Genomic DNA, 26,933 nt, shown 5'->3' with positions numbered 1-26,933 from the left:
AAGAGCTTCAGGGGGCTAAACACTTGGGTAGTCAGGGTTTATCCATTCTGATTCATAAGTTCTGTTCAAATTCTCCATAATAAATCTGGGTTTTGGCTATTAATATCAACAAATAATAAATTATTTTGAAAATATTATGAAAAATGTTAAATAAATTGTCATAGTATAGCAAAACCAAAAATGTTGCACATAGATCCTTCTCTAGACACTTAAAAAAAATAGAGAAAAAAAGAATAGATAGTTAAGCTGTTTTGATTATACTGGGGTTTTTTCTCCTTTAATTTTTCCTTAGTTTGAAGCATTTCCTTCTTTTCCCTAGTGGGACACAGTTGAACTTGTATATAGAAGGTACCAATTCTCATATGTCACAGAAGGTAGCAAACAAAAAAAACAAAACTTGAGTCATCTTAGATAAAACACTGCAGGTGTTTATTGAAAATATTGAAGAGAAAGAAGCAAAATATATATTTTCATGGTTGAACAAACAACTGAAGTTGTAACATCAAAACACTTGCTGTTTGATTTCATTAATCAAATCTTCATGTCTATCTGAATAAATATATGTCAATCTGGATTAACTATTAACATGGAAAAATAATATTTTAAAAGAAATATTAAATGTTCTTGAAAACCATATTAAAAATATTTTTTCATTCATAAGTTGAAAGTGATAGCCACAAAGGCATCTGTTTGTTTGTATGTTGTCAAGATGTTTCTATGTTTAAACTGATGTATGTTATCATTTCTTCCAGGATCAGAAGGAAAAAAAAAAAAGTGGCATCTAAGCAAGCAACTGATATATATCCATTTAAAATACAATTTAGATAAATAGTATTTTATTTTATGAAAAAGTATTTTTTAGTATATGTCTTCCTCTCAATGATGTAATAAACACAAAATCATGTTCATCTCCATTTAAATGGAATTCTTCTAAAAAAACCATGCTTTGCTATAAAATGAAGATAAAACCACACCAGTTTCCTTATGCTTTAAAAGTTAGCTAAAATGGTTGTATTGCAGAATTATGTCAGTAATAACTGACATAATTCTGCAATACATTTATTTACTAGTAAAATTTATGTATTCTGCAATACATAAATTTAACTAGTAAAAGCTAGTTTTGCCAGCTTTCATCTGTATTTCATTCACTTGCTGTTTTTTTGATCCAGTTAGCTAAATGAAGATAGAGAGACAGGAAAAGTGTCAGTTTTTGTGATAGGTTTGTCTACATTGTTAGCATAGAAAGGTCAGTCAGGAATGAGGGAAAGACATGAAACAGTCTAGCAAGAAAAACTATGTCAACCACATCTCCACATAGTACGAAGTTTAAAAGTCATTATGACTTAGATTTTAGAGGCTGAAGCATCACACACTCATTCTAAATGAATCAGAAAAAGTTTTGTACCAATTTTCCCTCTTCAGAAGTTAGGAATAATATGTTTTTTTTTAAAAAAAAACCATCTTGCTAAATTAATGCCTTCAAAGGTTCCTAGAGTCAAGCCTAAGTTTTCAAGAAGAGAAATTAAACTTAAGTGAAATTCTAGTTCCTGAGAAGAGCTAACTACCATTTCAGTAATTATCAAATAAATAAATAAATAAAATTAGCATGTCTTTCTCTCTATTGTATTTCAAACAGTGGTTTGTCAATATACATAATCTTTTTTATTATTTATTATAAAATTAAGAAGGAATTTTCTAGCTACAATTCCTTTCGCTTTGCCAGTGTTTAGACATAAATACAAAGTAAACGCATTCAAATTTTTAATCCTTTTGACAACTACAATTTTTCTTTAAACATAGTAAACATTACAGAAATATACTGGAGAAACCCAACAAGCATGAAAGGAAATAGCAAAGTCCTTATCCCAATTCTATCAGAAGAATTAAGTTTTTTGGCTAATTTTGAAAACAGAAAAAAAATTTATTTGGTGACTCAAATCCTCACAAACCCAAATCTTTCAACTTTTAGCTTAAATCAAACTTGATTTCTTTGTACTTAAGATAAGTTCTGAGTCAAAATCTGTATCCAGCCCTTATGAATGCAGGTCAGAAAGTTCAATACAATCCCTGGATGTTTTAAGCATATCTTTGATGACATAAAACTCAAGGTGCAAAAGTGACATCAGGTTAGAGAGAGCAGGATTGCAATGTCTCCAGGAAACGGTCATTAGAGGGAGATTTTCTTCTGTTGGAATGGCAATGTAGAATGTCACCAACCAAAGGAGCCTGTGATCAGACAGCAACTCTTCTTGCAGTGGTTTACACAGTAGCCCCACCTGAAAAATGAAAATTGAACATTCAGTATTCCCACTGTGGGTGTTCTTTGCCAGCTTTTCTGAGGCTGATCTGGGCCACCCAGGCTGGTTTCCACACAGAGAGCCACAGCTGTCAGGCACCTCTGTGGGGGCAGAGACAAGTGTTTGTCAAATTCCCATCTACTTCAGCACTATAATCAGTGGAAAACTCTTTGGGCCTTACCACGTGGCTTGAAACAAAGTTTCTTATTCTTGTAGGCGCTGTAGGCTGCTATTGATCCAACAACCAGTATTACAAAAGCAGAAATTACAGGAGATGTAACTCCAGCTATTAGACCCGAATCTGTGAAAAAAGAAAGAGAATGGGTTTTTTTTCAGAGGCACTTGAATGGTTTGTCTCAAGTATATTGTCTACTAAAGTGTGGCTTTACCAAATTATGAAAATAGTTTGGTGAAACTATAGAATTAGGGAGATGAATAGAAATTGTGTTTTATTACAGCTGATGTGAAGATGATGTCTTAAAGCCTAGTTTATTATATATGCTACTTTATCATTGTTTTAATATTTCATAAAGATCAGAAATCAATTGTAGAATAATGTAAATTATTTACTATACCTGTGTTCCCTCCATGATTGAAATGATGCTCTTCTTCTCCTGGAATAGAGGGTGAAGTTTCATCAAAGAAAAATTTGTCATCCCGTTTTGAGAACTAGGTATTTACTCAGCAAAGTGTGATGTACAAAGGGCAAAAGGGGTGGCCCAACAAGTCTACAAGAGAGGAGTTCCCCTTCCACTCCCCACTGATGGCTGGCAGAGGAATAACTGTTCATCCTCTTGATGCTTCCTTTTTGGGAGGAATGTTATCATCTAATAGAAGGACCATGTGTAACAGGCTACATCAAGCTGTTTTCACAGGGAGGCCAGTGTACTCTATCTCTTCTCTACTATCAGACAATCAGATCATTTATCAGTAGTTTACATCAAGATTGTAGTCTTGGTCCATCTACTTCAGCATGCCCCTTGCTTTTGGACTTTACTTACTGAATTCAAAGAAATAAAAACCCACAGGCTTCTGGCATATGCTAGAATGCTAAAAAATGTATTGGAATACATTTCAAGTTCTAACCTCAGGCTCAAAACCATGTTTTTTCATGGAGGATAGCTAACCTAAATAAAAATAGCAGAGTCTGGTCCTATAACTTCAAAGACAAACAGATTATCACTAAAGCAAAATCAACTAGCTCCAGTTTACAGGTGCTAGGAACACGTTGCAAGGGAAATAGGCAAATGTTACCTGGTGGTAAAGGCTTTCCATCAAGGAGATCTGAGTCATCAAAACCTCCTGCAAGATAAAGATTCCAGTTGCAAAATTATCTACAATGGTAGCCCCTTCACCTCCCTTGTCCACTCCTTTTGTAGTGCTCTAGGGAGAGGTAAATCCCAGGACCGACATGATGGATGGGTCACATGTCTTACACTGAACAGTCACCTACCAAAATTTACCTGAAAGCTGAAGTACTGACATTATTGGTGTCTATGTATTCTGTGTCTGTTTTGGGCACTTGTGGGATATGTGGGCTTAGACTGTCTGTAACACAAATCCTTATGTAATATGGAGATCTGGAGTCCCAGTGATCCACGAAGCAGAGTTGGTGGGTCCTTTCCAGGAAAGACTCCTGAAGGACCTGTCCACAGCTCACCACTACAGCCATACCCAAAGTATAGGTGCAGGGTGAGAGAGAGAATAGATATGCCACATTTACTTCATTTAAGCAAGTGTCTGTAACCAAACCCAAATGCAATGCAGGCTGCCCAGCCCCATCTGCTGTATGCCCCAGGGCCACCTCAGATGCACATCTCAAACTGATTTGAACACAGGTTTATCCTTGCCCTGTGGCTAGACGTCAAATTTGAACCTTTGCATAGTTCAGTGTATACATGCCCAAAATGAAAATGCAAACAAGATTAAATGTTAGTCTCATGCCACTTAAGATGCAGTGTCTCACATTTTGAACAGACAGAAAAACTTTGTAATATCAACACTAACATTTAGAAAAAAGCTTTTTCAACTCTGGGTCAGAAACAGTGACTACAAAAGCAATATGTAGGGAAAGGATGATGAAAGCTATTACTAGAGAAATAAGAGATTAAAGTATTTAAAATGTCTGCTCTGAATAGCTGATAGCACTACATTTTCTTAAGAGGAAGTAGTCTTACCAGAATTACCGTAAGTTCCCGGGCGTGGTGGAAGAGGTGGGTATAAAGGTTTTCTTGAGATGTCACCTATTAATAATTAATATTGTTAGATGATTAACAGGCAAAACTGGGAACTGTAAATGAAAACATTTATACCAATTTCTAATTTTTCCTGCCATGAATTAAGAAAAACACCTGGTCAGTAGTTAAGAAGATTTAAGTGCTATATCAACAAATAGCTAGCTACAAAAACTGACTTGGAAGTGAACAGGGAATAGTTTCAAAAGAAGAGAACGATTCACAAAAAAAACATTGAGAGAAAATATTTCATATGTAGCTGGCAAGTGCTAACATTGTTTAAAGGTGACAGCTGGGAGGTGCAATGTGCCACTGTGAGTGTCAGTGGTGCAGTTATTTAAACCCAACAGAGAAGCTGATGTTCTAGCTTGAACAGGAGGCAACAGGTTATCTCATTGCCATCAGCAGGTATTTATGAGGCCTGCAGATTAGTTTCATCTAACAGATGCTGAATTTATCTAATGCATAATGAATTTTCTGCTCTTAAACTGTGCAAAATGAAATCAGACTTCAGCTTTGCTGTTGTTTAGGACTTTGTGCTAGAATTTAGCCTTAATTTCTTGCCAAAGGATTAGCAAGAAATGCATTGGATAGAGCAGGAGGTCTGATGACTAAAAACAGTTTCCAAACTGCATATATAATGCTGAAGAGCTCACTCAGGTCAAAGCTTGACAAATTTAATATCTAGGGTTGCTGCTCTGCATGTATAGAGTCAGTCTTCTCTTGCCACCTGTTTCTCAACAAATTCAACCACATATTTCACTATTCTCATAGCCAGACAGTGAATCTAACTCTGCACAGATCAAAATCAGGTCACAGAAATAAATAGCAATTTCCCTCTCCATCCTTTCACCTTTCAAACATGCCAGTTGCCCTATGACTATGTTTTCTTCTTGCCTAGCTGCTAAATACAGTGTTTCTGTTTCTGAGCATCATTTAGGTTCTGATCCAGAAAATTATTTTGGTGTATGCTTAATTTCAAGTGAGTTTAGCCTACAGCCAATGGGTTATAGGGTAGAGTCATAAAGCTTTGCTGAATCACTTTGCCCAATTAATTGTATTCAGTAGAGGAAGGACTTGCTCTGTTCCAGCTCTCCATGTAATGAACTAAGACTCACTGTGGCACACAAGCAGAAAACCACCAATCCCACATTTAATTTTTATCATGATGCTGCACTTAGTCTTCTCTAAGCATAAACCACATATTGTGTGGCACAGCTGGTGAAAAAATGTCTTCAGAAGTACTGATAACAAGACACATAACTTTAACCTGATTATACCATGTATGAAGGTCAGTTAAGAAACTGAACTGAAAATGGAACAAAGAAATAAAAAACAATGGAAATACAATTCTCCCCTTGGAATGAAAATATTTGGTTTCGTTAAGATACTTAAGCTATTAATTAATATTTTAGTCAATATCTTTAATATCATTAGAGTACTCAATAAAAGCTTGCAGAAATGGAAGAATTTTTACAGGGAAGAGTACATGAAAATATAAACATGGCAATTATTAACAAAATTAGATTCAGCTTGGTAAAATGTGGACTACTATGTCATTCAAACAAAGGCATGAACTGATACAGGGGAACTTGGAAATGGGAAAAATCCTCCCAATATTTAAGTGTTCACCCATTCTCTGAGACTGAAACATGAGTAAATCAGATCACTGCAGCTAGTTCAAAGGATCTGTGCAATTGGCTGAGAAGCAATTTTTCTTTTGTGTCTGTGATTAAAGTGGAATTTTAGGCTTTGATTCAATACTAATTGCACTTTGGGTAACTGCAGTATTCAAGAACCTTTCTAGAGTAGTTCACATCCTTGGTATATCTCTAAATACCCTAAGTAAAATTTGGTGTACAAATTCCCAACCTCAAGGATTTCATGTCTGCACAGCTCAGTAGAGTAATGTGAATACTGCTGAGGTCAGGGCTGGGTGTTATGGGAATATCTGGAAATTAACAGCATGTTACAACAGCTTGACTGCTTCAAGCTAAAGCTGTATTTACCAGTGCTCATCTCTGAAACATTCCTTCCTGAATTTCTCATTTTCCATCAGCAGAGTTACAACTGGGCCACGTTTGCTCTCCGCAGCCATGCCTGGGGTGCTCTGCCATGGTAGATCAAGCCCCAGCTAACTTGAGTTCATGCAAGGTAGGGCAGCTGGAAGCTCTCAAAGGTAGCTGGGACCAGGTGCTGTCCCCACTCTGCATGACAGCCTCAGGCAGAAGGGCTGCATCTACATAAGCTGTAATAATGCTCATGACCATAGCACCTCCTGCAGTATTGAAATCACTTTTTAAAGATTAGGAAGAGGTCAGAAAAAGACTATGAAAGTAAAAAAATCCCCTTGTATTCAAGAAAACAAGGGAGTACTCACCCCCACCAAGAGCATCTCCCAAATTCAGATCATTGTCTAAAAATGAATAGGAGGAAGATGTAGAAAAGTGAGTAACAAACAATTATTGAAGGAAATAAAATATTATTTTCATTAGAATGTGTACAACTGCACGTTTGACAAGCACCTTTTTCAAGTCAGTGCCACAAATTCAAATAACTCATCACACTTTTCTTGAAAACTCTAACAGAGTCTAACATCTTCCCACACACTGACAAATACCACAGTATTTTCTACTCATAATACCAAAAAGTTTTTTTTTCTGTTTTAAATGATATCAAAATATATCTTACTGTTAAATAAAGATCAATACCTCTTTAATATATTTGTAAGTAAAAAAAATAAAATTAGTTATGTTAAAATATGTAACTGTACCCATTCTTAAAATATACTTAATTATTAACATTTATATCTGTGGTTAAAATTGGTATATGTATGTTTGGCTTAAGTGTACTTTATTGAACTGCAAAAACTGAATTCCCATTTCAAAAACAAATCCTAGGGAGCAATAAACCTATCTGGGGAGAGATTGAATCAACTAATTTATGTAACACTGAATACCCATTTCAAAAACAAATACTAGGGAGCAATAAACCTACTCAGGGAGAGATTGAATCAACTAATTTATGTAAGGGTCATGGTGACCCCTTTGCTTCAGGCAATCATATACTCCTGTCTGAGGTTGGGAGACACTCTGATTTTATTTGCCTGAGCTGTAACGTTTTTTAAATAGATTTAAATGTCTGTATGTGAAAGTTACCCAGTAAAACAACAGGCTGTGACCATTGCCCAGCACCATACACGTGTCTCGCTGTACCTGGGATGGAATCATTCCATGCAAAAAACAATTTGTCCAAGAGCTGCAGATACGTAAACAGGGACTCTGTTTCTGACACACAGGTGTGGAGATGAGTATGTGGGTGGTATTTTAAGGTGTGTATGGAATGATGGTGTGTTCTGAAAGAAATACTTTAGATGAATGCTGTAACTCCAAAAATCTCTTCCTTGATGGTTATATGTGGAGTGACACAGTGAATCAAAAGAAAAGGGATAGCAAAACCTATGTAAATTTTGGTAACAGTGCTTGTTGCCACAGAATATTAGATAGACTCTCAATGAAACATTTTTTTTTCATTATATATGTGTCAGAATTCCTGAAACACAGGAACGTCACTATGCAGAAATCTGCTTTCTTCTGTTCTTCATACCTAGGAAGAGTGGGAAGCTGCTTTTGCTTAGTATCTAGTCTCATTTGGGTAACAACTCAGAAATGCTTTGATGTCACCAGGAAATCTGGCAGGAAAATAAATTCATAATACATGACTTGGTTTGTTCTTGTCAGGTGTAGATCCTCCCTGTGTCTGCCCAGCAGAGAGTTTAATTTCAAAAATACCTTTACCTGTCAAATGTTAACACTGTAAGAAGCAATAAATTGAAAACTGGACTCAATTTATTATTGAGATGAAGAAGTCAGGTAAAATGCAAGTTCTGCTCTGGAGGGTTCATGTAGAGACCTCTTGCAGAAATGCTAAGGTTGATATGAATGACATAAAAATGGAAATGCATGTGTGTATTGGGACCAGAAAAAACAGCAAAGTGTTAAAAGAATAAACAATAAAGGTCACTGTCCCCAGCAGTAAAACTGAGGAATGTGTTGTTTCTGTCAAAACCAGCAGGCCTGTGCTCTGATGACAGCACAGATGACTTATCAGCAGAGGAAAAGCAGAAAGGCATTCTAACACCAAAGGTTGCAGCATATCACTGCTTTTCTGATTGTCCACACAGAAAATAAGTCTGTGCACGTAGCCTGTGTACTCCAAACAAGTGGGAAAAAAAAAGATAGTGGGAAGCAACCTGACCAAAGGTCCAGAGACACTGGAGTGAGAAATATTATAAGACAAAGGACCTCTCTATAATATCTGATTACTCCTAAAGGATATAAAAGGTCTGTGGATTCTACTTGTCATTTCTGATCAAGAAGAAGAACAGAGACAGGATAAGAGCTCAGTAGGTGGCAAGCTTTGTCTCATGTTGCACCAATGCTCACCAGACCACCTAAGCATACACATCTTGGTGCTCACGAGCATGTAGGTGTGAGGATATGGCTGAATTAAACAGAATGCAGGAACAACTCGAGATTTTGTAAATAAACATTACCTTCTATTAAATTTTGTAATGAATTTTGCTACACTAGGGAGGTGCCTACAGGAGAGCTTCAGCTCAGGCAGAGGTGCATGGGATGCCCAGTGGACATTGCCTGTAACTGGCCTCAGCTGAACTAAAATCTCAGTGAGCCTCACTTCTGAATGAGACATAGCAGAAGTTAAGATGAAACATTAAACAGATGCTAAAACATACTTTTGTACCATCTTCCTGCACTTTCCAAATCCAATAATTGATTTGTAACACTGTGGGATTGGGTTTTTAATAAGTTTTAATTGCTTTTTTAAACTCTCTCCAGTCCTCTGTAGAACTGAAGGAAACTCTGATATAGTCTGAAAAACATGGAGTTCTTCCTGCCCAAAAATTAGTGGATTTGGTTAGGGCAGATATTCATCTGATCATATCTATAACGTATTTAGGAGTCTCTAATAATAAAAATTCCTTTCATCTGACTGAGGCAGCTTCAGTGCAGATATTGACACCCTAAGCTACTTTTAAACATGACCAAGGATAAAGTATTTTAGGGCACAGTTCAAATAACTTGAAATGTTTACATTAGATGGGAACAAATCCACATTTGGTGCAATATTTTTAAAAAGACAGATATTTCTAATCTAGGCCAGACACAAATTTTGTTTTCCAAATGAAGTGGGAAGGAAGAATGCAGCCATTAAAATATATAATGGCTACCACTTTCACAAAATACTGCCCCGTTTGTTCAAAGAGGGCACCAAAGAATTGTGTGGAAAGTGTCACTACTTTCATGCACCTAAAATCTTATAGCAAAGTTTGTCCAGAAAAAGACCTAAAGTTATTGTTTGGGTGGTTTGGGTTTTTTTTTTTTTTTTTTTTTTTTTTTTTTTTTTGGTGTTTTTTTTTTTTAAATCCAGTTTTGCCAAGCATTTTGTTTGATAGACAGTTATCCAGTGTAGTTTAGTTGAAAAAAAAAAAAAAAATCTGTGTTGTCCTAAATTGTTCCATCACAAATGAAATTTTGCTCTTGTTTGGAATTTGGATTTTTTCAACATTAACAAGTGTTCATTGGAATTTGTTGTTTGGCATTCTCAGGACTACAGCTTTCCACTGTTTAGAGCCTTTTTTCCTTTCTGACAGAGGTGGTTGTAGCAATCAATGCTGGATAATATGGATCAAATACACGGTAAGAAGAAAGAATAGAAATTTGTTTGGATTCTTTTCCAACTCTGTTATCAAGTGTCATGAATAAATACACAAAAAGTAAAGATAATAAGGAAAAATAAGTAGAGGAACTGTTAGCCATTTTTAGCAACAGTTACCCACTGTTATACTCTCATGGAGCTCAGAACAATCTAGAAAAGTGTGAAGAAGGTCTTCAGGAAATAATGCTCAAGCATGCTCACCCATGCTTGAGCACCTTACTGGAAGCAGTAAAGACATGTAATTGGTGATTACCAAAAGAGCACTTATTTTACTTTAAGAAGACAGCTGTTATTCACACATTATCTCAGATAAAGCATAGCAGAAAATATGATGAAGAATCTCATGTGAAAGTTTTTTACATATACAGAATCAGTTTTATGCCCCAATATTTATTACTCACTGAACACAGGTCTTGTTGGTCTTCTGATCACTGTAGGCTTCCTGGTAATTATGTCATCTGTTGGACACAATGACATGCCAATAAACATTAACAGCTTCAACTTAACAAAAGCAGCTATCTGCAAATGTAGAGAGATACTTTCAATAAATCTTTATGTGTCACAGCAGAAGCCAAAAATGAAGGAATATGTTTTCAAAACAATTTTTTTTGTTTGTTTGTTTTAAAGATTTTAATTTCTCGATAGAAACACTGAAATCTAGCATTGTCCAGTTCCGTGTATCTTTAACGCAAGTAGTAGCCACTTCATATTCCATTCCTCAAGGAAAAAGACTTATTATTAGATGTAAATGCCATAGTAAAATAAGGATAGAAGACTTACATACCAGGGTGATCAAGGGCATCAGCTAAATCAAAATCACGTTGACCTAGAAGAAATGTGACAGAAGATACTTAAGTCAGCAGGAAGGTTTTCAACACTTCCAGACCTGAGGGCTCTGCACAGAGCCTCTTACATCAGTAAGAGGCAGTAGAAAAACCCATCCAAAAAGCAGCAGGCTCAGAACAAGCTGTCAGCTATCATTGTGCAGCACAGTCCTGAATGACTGTGAGAGGAGCTCAGTTAACTCAAGGAAGTTATTTGTTCAGGTAGGCCAAAGAGAAGCTGCTCTCTCATGCTATCATATTCACCTGCTGTGCAAACACCCCTTTGAAGAACATAGGTTGCCAGTTAGAGGGCACAGGATTATTGCCAGGAGACAGCTGAAAGTAGCATTCAGCAGAGTACTTGTGAACCAAAATCATTAGGTGAGAATTTTTAATATCTTCATTATTATTTTACTGGCTCAGCTTAGCAAGAAGCTTCACTGTCAAGCCTGCCTTGTGATCACTTGCAAAACAAATCAACTTTGTTTTTTTAAATCTTACTGTAACATGGGCCACAAGTAAAACATACCAAGATGTGTTTACCTAATTTAGTTTCCTCCATAAATTAAAAAATCAGAAAAGGGAAAAAAATTCTTCCTTTTCTCTGTTGGGTTACAACAATGTCTTTAAATGTCACAGCAGAGTAATTAGCATCTGTAGTTTTGAAGTTAGCAGGCAAAGAAAACTGGAAAATATTTTAAATGTATAAAGTGAAATAGATGTCTTTGAACTGAACACACTCAGTTATTCATGTGAGTTTTACTTTCAACTCTACAATCCTCCACTTTCCTTGTAATATACAGGCTTCATGAAACACGTTTGCAGAATATGTATCCAATAGTTTTCATCCAGGGTGATGCATCATCCTTGTGTTTGCATTCCAAATATAAGATCAGCCTACACAAACGCACAAAAATTAGGACATGCTATGACTTCCCTAAACAGAAATGCATTACTGTGCTCTACCGAGTAAGCCTCAAGCTGCACTTGAGCTATATATGTCTATCATCCCTTTTAAAAGGCTTAATACCAAACTGTTCATTGAGGAGTTTTTCTTGGCAAGTCTTGAACACTTCACAGCAAGAAAGGCGGCACTGTTGAAGTGCAGAAGCTGAGGAACAGAAAGAGGCTGCCAGAGGTTTGTCAGCACAGCAGTGCTCAGGGTTCAGCTCAGCTCCTTCATCTTGACAGGTCCTGTACATCTTCATGGCATTCTTCTCATTAATCACTGTTCCTGAATAATAGCTCTTGCTTGTGTCAAAGAGCTTCTAGAAAGATTAATTATCAGTGGTGAAACACTGTGTGAGCCTCAAATAGCAGTCAGAGCAGGAATAAAAAGCAGAAATGTTTTGATTCCCACGAGGATTTTAATGTAAGTCTGTGAACTTAATTATAGATGGGGTCTGATTAAGAGATAAAACAAGGCTGGAATGCAAAGTAGGAATGGCTTCTATAGCAAAATTTCTCCAATAAAATATTAAGAGGACTGTGTTTGGTGAGTAAAAACAGGTAACAGCATAAGACTTTCCCAGAAATGTTATCAGAGTGGCACGTTATCTCTTTATTATTTGATTTGTTGCAATGTTGCCTTGTCTGGCCACCTCTCCCTCCTCTGCCCAGGCCCTTCACCCAACATTGCCAAGTTCAATAACTTGATTGGGTCTTCAGGTGAACAATAGTCATGGAATCATAGAATCACAGAATGGTTTGTGTTGGAAAGGATCTTAGAGACCATCTATTTACGACACTCTCTGCCACGGCCAGGGACACCTTCCACTAGACCAGATTGTTCAGTGACCTACTCAACCCTGAACATCTCCAGGGATGGGGTATCCACAACCCTGGACAACCCCTTCCAGTGACTCACCACACTCACAGTAAAAAACAAGTCTTCCTAATATGTAATTTAAAACTATTCTCTTTCAATTTAAAGCCATTATTAAGGCCATAATCCAAGACACTGACAGGTTGGGGTTTTTTGATATGAATCCATTGAATATATAAATATGTAAATTAAACAAGTTGTTTCATCAGAAGAGACTTTCTGCTTGAGCCCTGAGTGCACCACCAGTCCTTGCTGGCCCTGAGCCTCTGCCCATGGGCTGTCACCCCGGCCATGGAACCCTTTGATCTTCATGCAGACATGCTAGGCACGGGCAGACAACCTGGCATTGCCTTGACTTATATGGTCAAATTATCTTTTTTCTGAAGCATTTCTTCAGTGCCAGAAGTACAAGCAACTTAAGCTTGACAGTCCTTTGATTTTGTCCTCTGGTAAAATTCTCATTTTTGATCAGCATCCTGAGTACTGGAGGAGGCTGTCTGAACTGAACCCCATTGCCTCAGGATACCATCATCAATGGCTAACCATTTCTTGTTGGAGTGAATCATCAGGAATAAATTTTGTAGCCATAATCAGAAAATGAGTCATGAAAAAAAATTTTGTAATACCAAAGTGCTCTTGACCAAACCAGCTTCTTTGTTACAGGGCATGACATGCAGGAACTAACAATATGGAAAGCAAATACTGAGGTCTTAATGCTGTAAAGAGAATGTGCCAAAATCATCTTGTGAAGGAAGAAATACTGTGGAAAACTTTCAGGTAGAATATTTATTTGAAGTTAGGGAAAAATAAAAATAGAAGGTAGAATCTAATCAGATTAAGAAATTCAAGCAAGATGATGCAAATGCTTTCGATTGCATGAGAACTAAAGCAAAACAACAGACTGAAACCATTACTTTACATTACAGTAACCATTACAGTAATTTACATTACTGCCTTTTTCTGGATGATACAAACATTTCCCTCTCCTATTGTATGTCTGTTCTATTATGAAAAAGGTATGAAAGGCAAAAGATGCTTTAAGACTTCAAGAGAGAAGCAGAAGAAAGCTACAGAAATTTTAAGAAGAGAAAAAAGAAGACTGAAAATCTCCTGCAGGAATTATTCAGATGGATTTTTTCAAAAATTATTTCTGATAATAAATCAAGCAATAAAAAAAAATTACACCCATACAGAATGACTGCCTGGGAGCAAGACAGGAATCTCTTCGACTATGTGAACATAAACTTTGACAGATGGGCAGTTTGTATCTGTGCAGCATGGTAAATTATACTGCAATAAACCAAAAGACTGCTTGGACTTAGATGCCAGCTTCCTCTGATAATAACATCAAATGACCACAAGGAGTAGGATTCGGTGGAGCAGAATTTTAAATGATCATTTCCATTCCTGAGACTGTACCTAGACATTTTTAAGAATCTTATTTAAGGAGGATAACGGTTAAATAGCTGAACAGCTCAGACTTTATCCACAGCAAACCATATTAAAGTCTCAAAAAACAGCTCTCAGTAGGAGCTGCAGTCACTTCAGAGAACTTTGAAATAAATGACAGTGGAAATGAATTAGTGAAGCTCTCCACAGAACAAACAGGCTGAAATAAATTAATTCTCCACTTTTTTTTATTTTTTATTTTTTTTGATTAGCTTCCATAATAGAAGGAGTTGGAAATCTACTGATGATAATGAGAATGAAAGAAATTTTACTGAGGCAGAAAGAGCTTTGTTCCACTGGTTTATTTTTAATTGGTTGGGGTTTTTGTGTTTGTTGCTGTTAGCTTTGTTGTTTGTTTGTTTTTATGTGGATAAAGTTGTGAAGAGATTTAGCTGTGCAGGTGATATTATCTCAGAGTTGTCTCTGCTATTACTGCTTTTCAGCTAGTTCTTGGCATTACTTCTAACCTTTCTTCTGGGAGTATCCCTGTTTTGACAAAGAGATAAAATGACAGTAATAATGTTTTTTGTGGGTGGTCCTCAATGATTCATAACAGAGAATTCGAAAAAAATGCTTTTAAGTCTTGTCCTCAGGCACGACTGCATTTAGTGTTCAAAAATTTTGAATATTAGTTTTCTGAAAATGTGACCCAAATATCCAGTCACTAAAATGAAGACAGCAGCACCTTTTGTCCATGGTTTAATTTGTTATCTAAATGTTGAATGGATCCACCACCCTTTAACTCTATTTGATCACAAGGGTCTGAGGTCCCACAGCTTTTGAGTTGAATTTATGAGGAACAAGGCTGGATTCTGCAGGTGAGTGTTACCAGTTTGTCATGAAAACAGCAGTCAAGTTTTCTGACAAAAGGCTGCCATGACATCACTGCAGTTTTCAGTCTTCATATGAACACAGCTTGTGGCCCTTAAAATGATGCATATTTAAATAAGGCAGCAATGAATATTTCTAAGTGAGGATTGGATTATGTGACAAATGAAATTAACGTCTCAGGTTTTTAATTAGCATAGCCTAGTATTAATAAGGAAGCTAAATTCCATGAGAAAATGTGTTTGTATTTGTTTATACATGTTTCTGGACAGACACCTAAATGCATATATGTACATGTGTGTTAGATAAATCATTTTGTCATTAACATGATTAAATTAATTGTTTTTGGGTGCATTGCTAGTAGTCATATGTTTGGGAAGAGATTACCTGTGTGACAAATAAATTAGAAGCAACTAACTTCTAATTCTGAGCAAGATAGAAAGGGAGAATAAGTTGATTTTACAGTATTTAAAGACCTGAACAAGTATGATTTCTTCAATGTAATTAAATAGGAATTGTGTACATGAATACAATGAGATTAAAACATTATAAATCTGACGGAGACTGAGAAAGAAGTCTGTGACTTAAAAATGAAAAAGAAAAGTTTTCTAAAAGAGATCAATATGTTACCAAAATCACTCATGAGACTCATTTTATGGTTTTTTTTTTGAAGATGAAATTGTAAGTTATTCTTTGCACAGGCCATTTCTGATTGTAATACAATCAAGAAACCTATTTTCTCCATAATGAGAAAATAGGATGTATTTTCCCATGTGTGGAACTTGGAACATATCTGTGCACTGGTCCAACTTTATTGAGGAAGCAATTATGTTTGTTTAAAGGAAATTACTCATTTCTGGGAGAACACAAAGGTTTACGCCCCAGAGTGGACACTGTGGACAAAATCTCAATAAGCAGGTACTATGGCTTTCATGTAATAGCGTCACAATCCATATGTCCTGATGATGTTACTGTAGCTTGTTTTTCCTTTAAGGACCTTTAGTTTCATAAACAACAATTTCCATTACAACCCCTTGATGCTGGGGTGGAAAATGAGTATGCTTTAAAATCTATAATTAAGATCCAAGGTCCAGTATACAGACCACAACATGTGGACCTTATTATTGGCTTCATATTTTTTGCTAGGCCACTTTTGGTTTTAGTTTAAATGCAAGGGAAATGAAAAGGACTTGCTCGTTTATTCATACAACAACAGATTTAAATAATTACCAGCAGGTAAGATGCATTAATAAAGGAGTGGCAGTACTGCTTCAGCTCTGCGCAACATAATCTCACCAAACACAAAAGAAAATCTTTTAGTTCTATGATACATGCCTTTCTGTTCAAAGGTAACTGGTGTTCTTTATGATCTAATATGCCCTGCATATATAAAATAAAACAGATACATTTTTTTGTATTTTGCTTCAGAGTGAGTGCAGAAGATGATGTGTGCTATAAAATTCCAGGCAGAGCAAGAGAATTGGGATCTCCCATGAAGGAACAACTGCATGTTTCTGTGCACCTTACTCAGATTTTCAGCTTTGTGTCATGAGGCAAAAGAGCTTAGCCCATGGTGTGGGCTCTTAATCCAAAGCTTCTCTCTGTCACTACAGGTTCATGCAGGTGCCAGCCCTTTTCAGCTATTTGGTCTGAGAGCTAATGATGTTTGGTCAGAGGGCTTAATGATGGTCACATTACATGAGAACTGTACTCAAACAAGAGACCTGTATGAGTATTCCTACTGAAATCCTTAGTGTGGCACAGGCAACAGCTGTGTTGGGCTCTCGGAGTGAGCACTCTCTGCCTAAGTACCAGCTGGCTAATCCCTGCTTTCTCCAGTGAGCAGTCTGGAGACAACAGAGGGAACTGAATATAATATAGACAGTCAGGGAGATGCCAGGCTTTGCTGTTTCTCTTGCTCACAGAGTGTGTTTTAATGTTCCTCTTCCCACTTTCACACCAGGTACACTGGTAAAACACATGCAAAATAGCTCTTGACCTTCAATATGGTTAGCTCCTGATTCCTTCACCATTGGTATAATTAGACCAGGGATGTAAGGAAGGACTTCAATTTATCTGCTAATCTTAGTGCCTACTCTGGCATTTGCATTCATTTTTTTCTGTAGCATTGTTGTTCTTTGAAAATATATTGCTTTGATTTAACTTTTCCATAAATTCTTCATGTATTAAAAATCTATTGATAACAGGCAAAGCTGATTCAGTGGAAGTGGGACTGTTATATTTTCATAATCCATCCAAGCCAATTCTTTCAGCTGGAATTGTGTGTTTGCCCTCAGAAGACACTGTACTACAGGTCAGATTTAAATAATTTTAGTGTTTTCCCACAATGTTCATAGATGTCAGCCTGTGGAAAGGAAGGAAGAAAGACTCTAATCAAAACAAACTGTATCTCTCTCCTCCTACCATGAGGCAAAATGCCACAGAAAGGTTTATTTTTATTGATTTATAATCCTGAAAGAATTCTGACATTTATTTGTTATTTATTACCCTCAATGGGATGGAAATGGTTTGGCAATTGATGGTGCAATTAAGTTAACAATACAAACTCCAGCAGGCTGGTCACTGCTGCCAGGCTTGCAACATGGCAGCGATGTTTGAAAAGTGTACCTGAGAAGCTGAGTAATTACACCAGTTGTTTTCTCTCCCCAAGCTCTGATGTTGCAAGAGTTCTGCTGCTGTTAAGTGTTTCAACCAGTTCAGGTATGTGTATTTTTCAAACTGCAATCACACCCTTAGCTGATAACACCGATGTGACTATGGATAATCACAGTTCAGGTCTTGGGAGTGACATACTTTTGTCAGGCAGCAAAAGAGAATGTGTTGAATCTGTAAGTGTTTCTGCACATCCACACACCTCACACAGAACAGTGAGGACTGCAGATACATGGAGCAGTAGAAGAAAAACAGACTCTTATCTCTCCTGTTATTTTAACTCAAAACTACATTATTCACAGAACTAAGTCACATAGGGTCTCAAATTCAAACAGGTCTACAATTTTCTCCCCATACAGTGCACAGCTGATTAACCGAGACTACAACTGATTTTGAGTCAAAAACTTTGCAAGCCTTATTTGAACAGAGGTGCATGGCTTACAGACTAGCAATAAATGCTGCTTCTCCCTTTACCTATGTAGCATTCAATAGCTGATGGAGTAAATGTAAACCATCTCAGATATATGCACTCTCTTTGTTACTGGCTAAACATGTGATCTATCAGTCAGCATTAAAGACCATGGATATATAGATTGTATCTCATTGGGAACCTGAGGAGCATTCTGAGCAGTCAGGTCTGAGTGAGTCTCAGTTGCCTTCCAAGTCCATATAGGGGAGAGCCCAGAGGTTGTACAGCTTCCCCACTGCAGGTGTGCACACGGGTTTGTGGCTCAGATGGGACCTATGTTTCAAAGAGATGCATGATCTCAGTTACCAGGGAGCAACCTAAGCTGTGTCTGAGCACACCTGAAATGGGCAGTGTAGACACAGCCAAACCTGAATTACTAGAAATCAGCCAAGCTGCAGGAACTCATGAGAGATGTTACTGTGAAATTCAGTGGAAGAAGTTTCTGTGAAGTTTATTTCATTTTGATTGGGCTAAAAGCCTCATAGAGAATTAGTTGTTGAAGCTCAAATACATAGGAGACTTCATGCAACCTAAGTCTGAAAATTCCAAAAGCTAGAGTGCAGCTAAAAATACTGCAGTGAGCATATATATTTCTGAACTGCATCGGATTTCACTTGTGCAATATGGTTCTTGGTTCTCTTATGCTTCTGTCAAGATGTGTCCATCAAGGTAGTCTAGCCAACTAGATAGCTGGACATAAAGGAAATGCTGGATGGTCAGAGGAATGGTGCCATCTGTGTGGTGATCCAGTATTTTATAGATGCTATCACAGAGGATTACAATTTAGAAAATAATTAAGCTGCCTATAAAAGGGTGAATCATGCCATAGACATTCTTTTCATAAGAACTTAGACCAGCTTTTCACCAGCACAGCCAAGCCTTTCTCATACTATGTCTTGATTGGGACTGAGAAGAGGTTCTTGTAAATATCCCCTGAAACATAGTAAATACTTTGATGGCAAAATTCTGTGGCTGTTGTCACAGACTTGAAATAATTAAGTTTGCTTGTCAAAATGGATTAAATAGTTTCCAGATTCATAAGACCGTGCCCAAAGCCCACAGCAACATTCAGCAATGACTTCTCCCCCAAAGCAGAGCCTGAACTGGCTCTAAATTAACACATGTATAAATGAAGACTGATTAGGCTGACTACCCTTGTAATTAAAATGGTAGAGTATATGCAAATTGGCCTGCTCATGCTCAGATTGTCTAAACAGAACTATTCAACATATGACAGTTACAGAACAAGAAAGTCTGCATGCCAAGAGGTGAGAATCATCATGCATGAATCATCACTGCTTACAACACAGCATGCAGGCTAGCACAGTCCTCCTGCTCAGCTCTTTCTATGCCATGCTAATTGCTGAAGACCTCTAAAAAATTCCTCATTTGTTAAAATCAAACCACTGAACTAAGATAGGAAAGTATTTTTCACTGCCCATCACTGCAAGATCTCCTAGGGACTTCATTTAAATAAGGGGTGGTGGGGGGATCAGCAGAAGGTGCTATTTTGGAACTAGTGATTAGCAATTGATTTCATCCTGCAGCCAACACTGTACTAAAAACTTCTGCAGAATTGCTAATATACAAAAAGGAAAAGGTTATAAGCACACCACATAGCTGATACACACAAAGATAAGTCTATCTGGTTTGACCTCAAGAAAAGTTTGAAAGAATATTTTGCTGAAAGAAACTACGTTTGAACATAGTGAAATGACTCAGTATGAAAAGGCTACATTTTCCCTCTTGCTATTTATTACTCAAAAATTATATACAAAATGTATTCAATTCTCAGTCCTGCATGAAAAAGTATGTTTGTGTGTGGAATACTTTTACTAAGGTTAATAAACTATTAGTCTATAATTATTAAAGCATATGTACCAATATAAAAGCATGAACACCTTTAAACTGAATCAGAATTTGTTTTTACAAGAAAACTCAGAGGTTTCAAAATATAAATAACCAAGAAAGGCTTTAAAACATGCCATCATAATTTGACTAAGGATCTCTTTGGAAACTGTAAGTTCCCCTGGAAGCTCTCATTTTACAGCTTCCATTTAAAGAAGTTTATAGTCAAGCCTAAGCTTGTGAACCATTTTAGGGAAGCAACACCAGCGAGAAAATAAAAAATTATAATGAACAAACTTTAAGCAGTATAACTATTATGAACAATCATCCCGGAGACATGTGTCTCTTTAGAAACTGGTGAAGTACACATAAACACTTCTGAATGCTTCTCACGAAACAGCAGCTACAAAAAACCCAAAAAAATCTAGCAAGCATTTCCAAATAAACAAGCATCCCTTTGAGAGGTAGGGAGCTAAGGTTTGTTTTGTTTCTGGGGTTTTTTTTGTTGTTTTTTTTTTTTATTTTTAATAATCTAGCCTTTGAAAAAAGCCAAGGTAAAGGTCACTTACCTCTTACATGGACTAGAAGGAAGCCAAGGCACAAAAGAAAAATACTTCTGAATTTCTCCATGCTCCTTTATGCAGTGCTTCGATTGCACCAGTTGTTTTTTTACAAGCAATGATAGCAGATGTTGCAGCTGCAGTGCCAAGGTTAGAGGGAGACACCTGGAATCAGCAGCTCTCTCCGAAGAGGTTTCTCACCACCACACCCAAACTCTGCAAGAGAGAGAGAAACCTTCTTGTGTACAAGGCAAGTAAGAAAAGCAAGCAACTCTGCTAGAGCCAGGCTGTGAGCAGCACATTAGGCACTACCTGTGCTCCAAGAAACTTATTTATTACCCAGGCAGGAAGCACAGAGAGCTGGGGAAGCAGCGGCAGCACCCAATGAGGAGGGTGCCCAAACATTCTGGATCCACCTCCTCTCCAGAGGGGAAAGACAACCAGTTTGACATCCTAGCCTTCAAAGTAGGGTGTGGTGCTGTGGGAGCTCAAGTAGCTTGTAAGAGGAGACTGTCTTTCTCTGAAGCGTGCTTGAAAGAATCACTCAGACATACTCTGTCCTCAAAGCAGCACTTCACTGCTTGTTTCTTGGCTCAGGAATAACAGCTGAGAGAAGCAATCCTGTCAGCCTTAACCCCTTACTCGGGCCACCAAATTAAACATTAATTAAATTTAAAATATGATGTTGGACTACTGAAATGAAGCATGCTCCACTCCTCAGTGGATGCTTATCTCCACATTGCCCATCATGATTGTTTCTATTGATCTACTTTATTTATTTTAAATATAAATATCCATGCATATCCTACCTGGCAAGAGATGTCTGCTGACTGATGGTATAAAGCTTTGAAAAATGAAAAAAAACTTGCACCTATCTGTACATGGACAAACTTTTAAATACTGGTGTGGTTTAAATCTAGTTTTGTCATAGCATCATAGTTATCTGGTGCATCTCTCTAGCAAACACATGTGCCTACAGTCTTGTCCTTTGAACTGGATTGCAGCCATCACCCTGGTGCCCAGCAGCAGCAGGGTGACTGGTGTGCATCCTCCCCTGTGCTTGGGGGATAAGCTGCAGGGGGTTTTGTCAGAGCTGTTTTGTCTAGGGCAGCAAATAGCTGAGGACTCTGCCACCATGAGTGGCCAGTCTGAGCACCCGAGGTGTTTCTGGGTGATTCAGTCTGTGGGGCACAGGCTGCCCCCAGCTGCATTTCTGTTGAGTTACCCAGAATGTACAACTGAACTCCTGCTTTCATGCTAACTACAAAAAACAGATGCAACAATATAAAATGGACAGATAGAACTTGGTGATACTACATCCTCAAGAAGCTTGATATTCAAGTAGGTCAGCTCCCTCCCTCTCTCTCCCCTGCCGAAATTTGAAACAACAGAATGGTTTTTAAAAGTCTGGTTTATAGCTACTAACAGAAGCTCTAAAGTTTAATTTGGGTATAATCATTCCCCATGTCAGGACAAATTGCTCAGTCTCAGAACAGTTAAGGACATTTAGGCTGAAGAGGTGACTTTTTCAGCCAGTTAACACAAGAATTATACCATGAAATGAGCAATCCCATAAAGCCACTGCTGTTGTTTGGTTTGTTTTTTTCCAGAATGCCAAAAGCAGGCCCAGATGTGCTGATCTCCATACAAGTGATGAATTTGCCCGAAGGGAACAGCAATGTTGGCAAGGTTAGGTACTAGTCCCAGGCAGGTCCAAACAGCTTACACACTCAGCGTTCAGTTTACTTCCAAACAGTTGTTCCTGCAACTGAAGTCTTCCCAAAATGCATTGTCTCACCTGTCTGCTGATACAACTTCGTTGTGATATCAAAAATTCTCAGATGAAGTTTGAAGATGATGCATATTTTGTTCAGTTCTTCTGAAGCCAGCTATTGTTCTATCTAGATAAATAACGATATGAAGATGGGTGGCACTGGAAGGAGCAGATCTAGTGTAGGAGTCAGGATATATTGAATGCTTATCTCCCTCCTGTTCTTGGGAGCGTTACAGGAACTTCTTAAGTTCCTGCACCTAGAGGTGCTGTCAAAAACATGCAACAGCTTGCCCTAGATAACAAGTGAAAAATATTGTATATTAAAAAGAAATATAAGAGCTAATACCTGACCATAAATCACAGTTTTAGCACTTGAAAAATCATTGACCCATCTTTTTCTGTGTAAAAGAAAACAAAGCTCTCTCTACGATCCATCTGAAAAGGTGGATGAATTGCCTATATATTTTACTTGTCTTTTAAGGAAAACCCCAATATTTTAGAAGGGCAAATGGAGGTAGGAAAGGAGCCTGTGTGCCTGTCTATTCTCTACACCACATACTTTTACCACATCATGCCTCTTTGAGATGAAAAAAGCTAAAAGGGAAAAAGAGTTCAGTCACAACTCATCACAGTGGCAGCCCCATCTTGTAGGCAGAGGTCAGACATTGCTCTCTTTGGCACGGGTAACCTGCTGTATGTGTCTGTGGAGATGAAAGAACTGAATTATACACTAGAACTACTTGGGAATGCCACTAATATCCTACACTACTCATCTTTTTTCATAAGAACAGAAGTACTTTAATTAAAATACAGAAGCATCCAGATATATAAGCCATTAATTTAAATGTAAGCCAAACACACAAGTGAATTGGTGATACAATTTCTTGGCAACAGAAGAATACAATTACTGAGTACTAGGTAAAGCTTCAATGATTTTTGACAAGCAGGTGGAAGATATTTTATTCTTGTGGTTATTAAAGTACTCCAAATGCAGAGATTTGGGAAAACCATGGGTTTGCTCCATTTAAGTCCTTTTCCCATTCCTAATAATGTCTTCACTTCCTTTAAATGGGTCTTTATATCTGTGTAACAGAAAAGAGCAAAAAGGAAGTAATATTTCCAGCCTGTGAAAAGGTTATAGCTTGCTTCATAATCTTCTCAAGGGAAAAACACACATAGAACAGTGTTTTTGCGGGGGTGACCAGAAGTAAAAATTAAAAAAAAAAAAAAAAAAGAAAAAAACAAACCCACAGAAAAGCATCATTGGAAGTGTAATTCAGCCCAAGATATACTGAAAACTGAGTGCACTAAAATGCTTTTCTTAGCATTCAAGATTTGGCCCAGACACTGAAATACGCACAAGAGCTACAGCAAAATCCTGCCAAATGTTATGCTTAAGATTTGTTTGCTTTCATTTGCACAATCCAATGAATTCATCTGGATATCTTTGAATAAGTATTTGAAATGAACATTGCCATTTGAAAACCATCATAACATTTTTCAGGCAGTCTTTTCCACCAATAGGATGAATAAACTGCCACTGCAGCTATCTTGAAGAAGCTAAAGTGACATTTTATTCCACAACAAGATCCTGCTTTGATTATTTTTCCTCCTATTTGATTATTATTCCTCCTATTATGATGGTAACTCCTCCTCATGCTCAAAGGGTTGATAAACTGGGATAAGAAATGGAAGTGAAGGGGGTGTGCCACAGGAACAGTACCATGCTCTTTGTTGCCATCCATTTTAACTCAGTTTGATGGTAAAGGTGCCTCATGGGGATCAACTTGGACCTAGAAAGGACAGCATTTTTTCATTCCACTGTAGTCTGATTGAAAGGTGTATAGAAACTATGTTAATTCCCATATCTGAAAGTCAGTAGCAGCTCATAAAGCCATGACGGGCAGCAGATGATCTGTGGGACATGACTCTAGAACTACTTCAGTAGAGTGGTGAACAGTGGTTAACTGATAATGTTTCCTGTCCCAACCAGAGGGAGAAATAATAAATTAGGATATTTAGCTCTGCTAAATACATTCTGCAATGTAATGGCAGTTGAGCGAGAAAGAAACAAGATCAAAGTTTCTGTGGGTAGTGAGGCAAATAGAAATGTAGCAATTAATACCCCAATAACGTGAGTGAACTGCTACCTTTTATCCAGGTGGCAGCAGCCAGTCTTTCTTCCTTCTTCCACAACTCCAGACTGTGGAACCATAACTGGACAAATCAGTAAGTTGGAAAGATCAGTAAATGTGCTGCTATTTAGGCACTTGGCAACCCCTGCTTTGCCTTCCCATTCAGTTATGGTCCTCTCACATCAGAAGGTGAGACAACACATGGCCCTGCAAAAGCATCTACTCCTAAAGGATCTGATGTAATTGGATGAGGAAAATTGAATGCCATTAAGTTTGCCCATACTAAGATGTCTAAGTCTTAGTTTCAGTATTCTGAAATAGCATATTTAATTCTATAGCATATTTACAGTAGATTCTGAGTTACCAAATCCTTTTCTTCAAAAGCTATGCCTGTCCTTCACACAGACAGATGTCTTCTCTACACTTCACACAGGTAAGCATCTTCTGTAAGTAGCTCAAAGCTTTCTTGCTCCTGGCCAACTTCATTCCACAATGATTAAAATGTCTGTACAAAATAAACCTGAGCTGCTAATGGAGAGGAAGACAAACTATCTATCTATCTAAAGGATCCTTCCCTAGGTGAGTGAGCACCAAGTTTTTTATTTTCAGAACTAGTGAGAAAAAGAACACCTAAATATTTTTATTTATTTATTTATTTTTAGAAAAAACACAATGTTGATAGGTCTTAATAAGTAATTTTTAGGCTCACAAAAGCTGAAAAAGGATTCAAGAGTCTTGGTTAGCTAAAAGCTAGTTTGAGGTCCTCCTGCCATTTTATCCCTAAGAAACATCAACTTATTTTTATTTACTCTACACTTGGCATAGATATATCTCTTTATTCATGTAGGCAAGCAGTACATTTCTTTTCTTTTTATTTACATAAATCAAATGTTTATGTAGGAATCACTTTTGCACTCTGAAACACACTTAAAGGCTTTAGCATTTTATACTAAAAACAGACCTGGGGCAAAAAAGAGACTTACAAATTAAATTCATAAGAAAATACTAAAAATTGTGTAAAGCTTTGTTGCAAGCTAAGAAACATGTACAAGAAATTCTTAGATGAATTATCCTTGGCATACATTCATATTTGAATGTACAGATATATTTACAGGTTTAATATCCAAATTCATTAATTTCTAAGTTCTAAGATGTTCCATGAAATGTCATCTTCCTGTAGAACTTTGTCAGGTGGCCAAAGCCCATTAATAAGACACATATAGTAAAACTGCATAAAAATTTAAAGCAATTAGAATAAAAGAAAATCAAACTGGTCAGACCATTCCTTCCTGACAGAACTAATTATTATTACAGATTTAGTCCTTTAGCTGTTGTAGTTTTCCATGTTTCCACAGATACTTGAAACCTTCCTGTTGCTTTCAAGAGCCACAGCACAGGCCACAAATGCTTTCAGAGGAGGATGCAACCACAGGTGATCATCCTAGGGGAATCCTTCACAAGTCCAAAAGCACTTCTCACATGTTTGTTATTTCTACTGTTCAGTGGATGCCTGTGGAGTGAGGCTGACTTGTTCTAGTCAGACTTGCTGTAGTTTGGAACTGTGGTACTGTTTCTGTCCCTTACACAGGTATGATAAGCCTTCTGAATTCAACACTATTTTCCCGTAAGCTTTTGCCTATGGAAGTCTGCAGATAATCTCCACCCCCAAGTACTCTATCCACAACTGTTTAGACAATGCCAAACATCAATGTCACCAGAAAGTCCAATTATGCTTCTGATCTGCAAAGCAGGCTTTTCCACAACTGACCAGCTCCGTACTTGCTAAGCAGGAAGAGCCAGAAAGGGTGAAGGCTTGGTGTGCATTGGGTTTTCTCAATCTGTACCAGACAGATGCAATGAAAAAAAATCTAAATACAAAACAGAATTTTTGTCTCCTGAATGCTCAAGCACAAGCATCTCTTCCCTGGCAGCTGGCCCAGGCAGCTACGCAGATTGGATCAGCAGCACCCACACCCAGATCCACCATCCATACACAGTGAGCCGCTTGCTTTCAGGTGCCCACAACATACTCCAAGTTGGTTGGTTGATCCACTCACTGAGTACAGGTTATTTAAAAGATGTTTGTATTGTCTGAGAGCAGTAACATAACAAAAAACATAACTGCATATTGGTTTTGGAGAGGTAAGGAAAAGTTAAACACACTGAATGCACTTGACAAACACCCATTTGTCAGAGGAGTCAAGGAAAGATGTAAAGGCACAACATACTTCTATACTCCTGTCATTAAGGCCATGTATTGGCGTGCAACAATGCTTCA

The 26,933-nt window shown here is 37.4% G+C and overlaps 1 protein-coding gene and 1 long non-coding RNA gene across 2 annotated transcripts; one reads left to right on the top strand and one right to left on the bottom strand.

Annotated features, from left to right (window-relative positions):
• On the bottom strand, positions 1–22,914 carry XG (Xg glycoprotein (Xg blood group)). The gene is made up of 9 exons (XM_015644284.3): positions 20,756–22,914; positions 11,055–11,096; positions 10,672–10,728; positions 6,912–6,947; positions 4,475–4,540; positions 3,552–3,599; positions 2,873–2,911; positions 2,479–2,598; positions 1–2,276 (listed from the first exon to the last, which is right to left on the bottom strand). The coding sequence occupies exons 1-9, from the start codon at positions 20,814–20,816 to the stop codon at positions 2,260–2,262; spliced, it is 486 nt and encodes a 161-aa protein (XP_015499770.1). The 5' UTR covers positions 20,817–22,914; the 3' UTR covers positions 1–2,259.
• On the top strand, positions 9,854–15,550 carry LOC107211807. The gene is made up of 2 exons (XR_004497073.1): positions 9,854–10,251; positions 13,583–15,550. It is a non-coding gene; the product is annotated as an uncharacterized LOC107211807 (long non-coding RNA).
• Positions 22,915–26,933: the final 4,019 nt, after the last annotated feature.

The sequence above is a fragment of the Parus major genome, chromosome 1 (genome assembly GCF_001522545.3).
Source record: "Parus major isolate Abel chromosome 1, Parus_major1.1, whole genome shotgun sequence".
Taxonomy (NCBI): Eukaryota; Metazoa; Chordata; class Aves; order Passeriformes; family Paridae; genus Parus; species Parus major.
The sequence above is the reverse complement of the archived record's forward strand: the minus strand, read 5'-3'. Positions and strand labels throughout refer to the sequence as shown.

Coding starts and splice junctions, on each gene's coding strand:
- XG (XM_015644284.3), bottom strand. CDS start 20,816: ATGGAGAAATTCAGAAGTATTTTTCTTTTGTGCCTTGGCTTCCTTCTA. Junction 3,600..4,474: donor GGGAACTTACGGTAATTCTG/GTAAGACTACTT, acceptor TTTATCTTGCAG/GAGGTTTTGATGACTCAGAT. Junction 2,912..3,551: donor TGGAAAGCCTTTACCACCAG/GTAACATTTGCC, acceptor CCTCTATTCCAG/GAGAAGAAGAGCATCATTTC.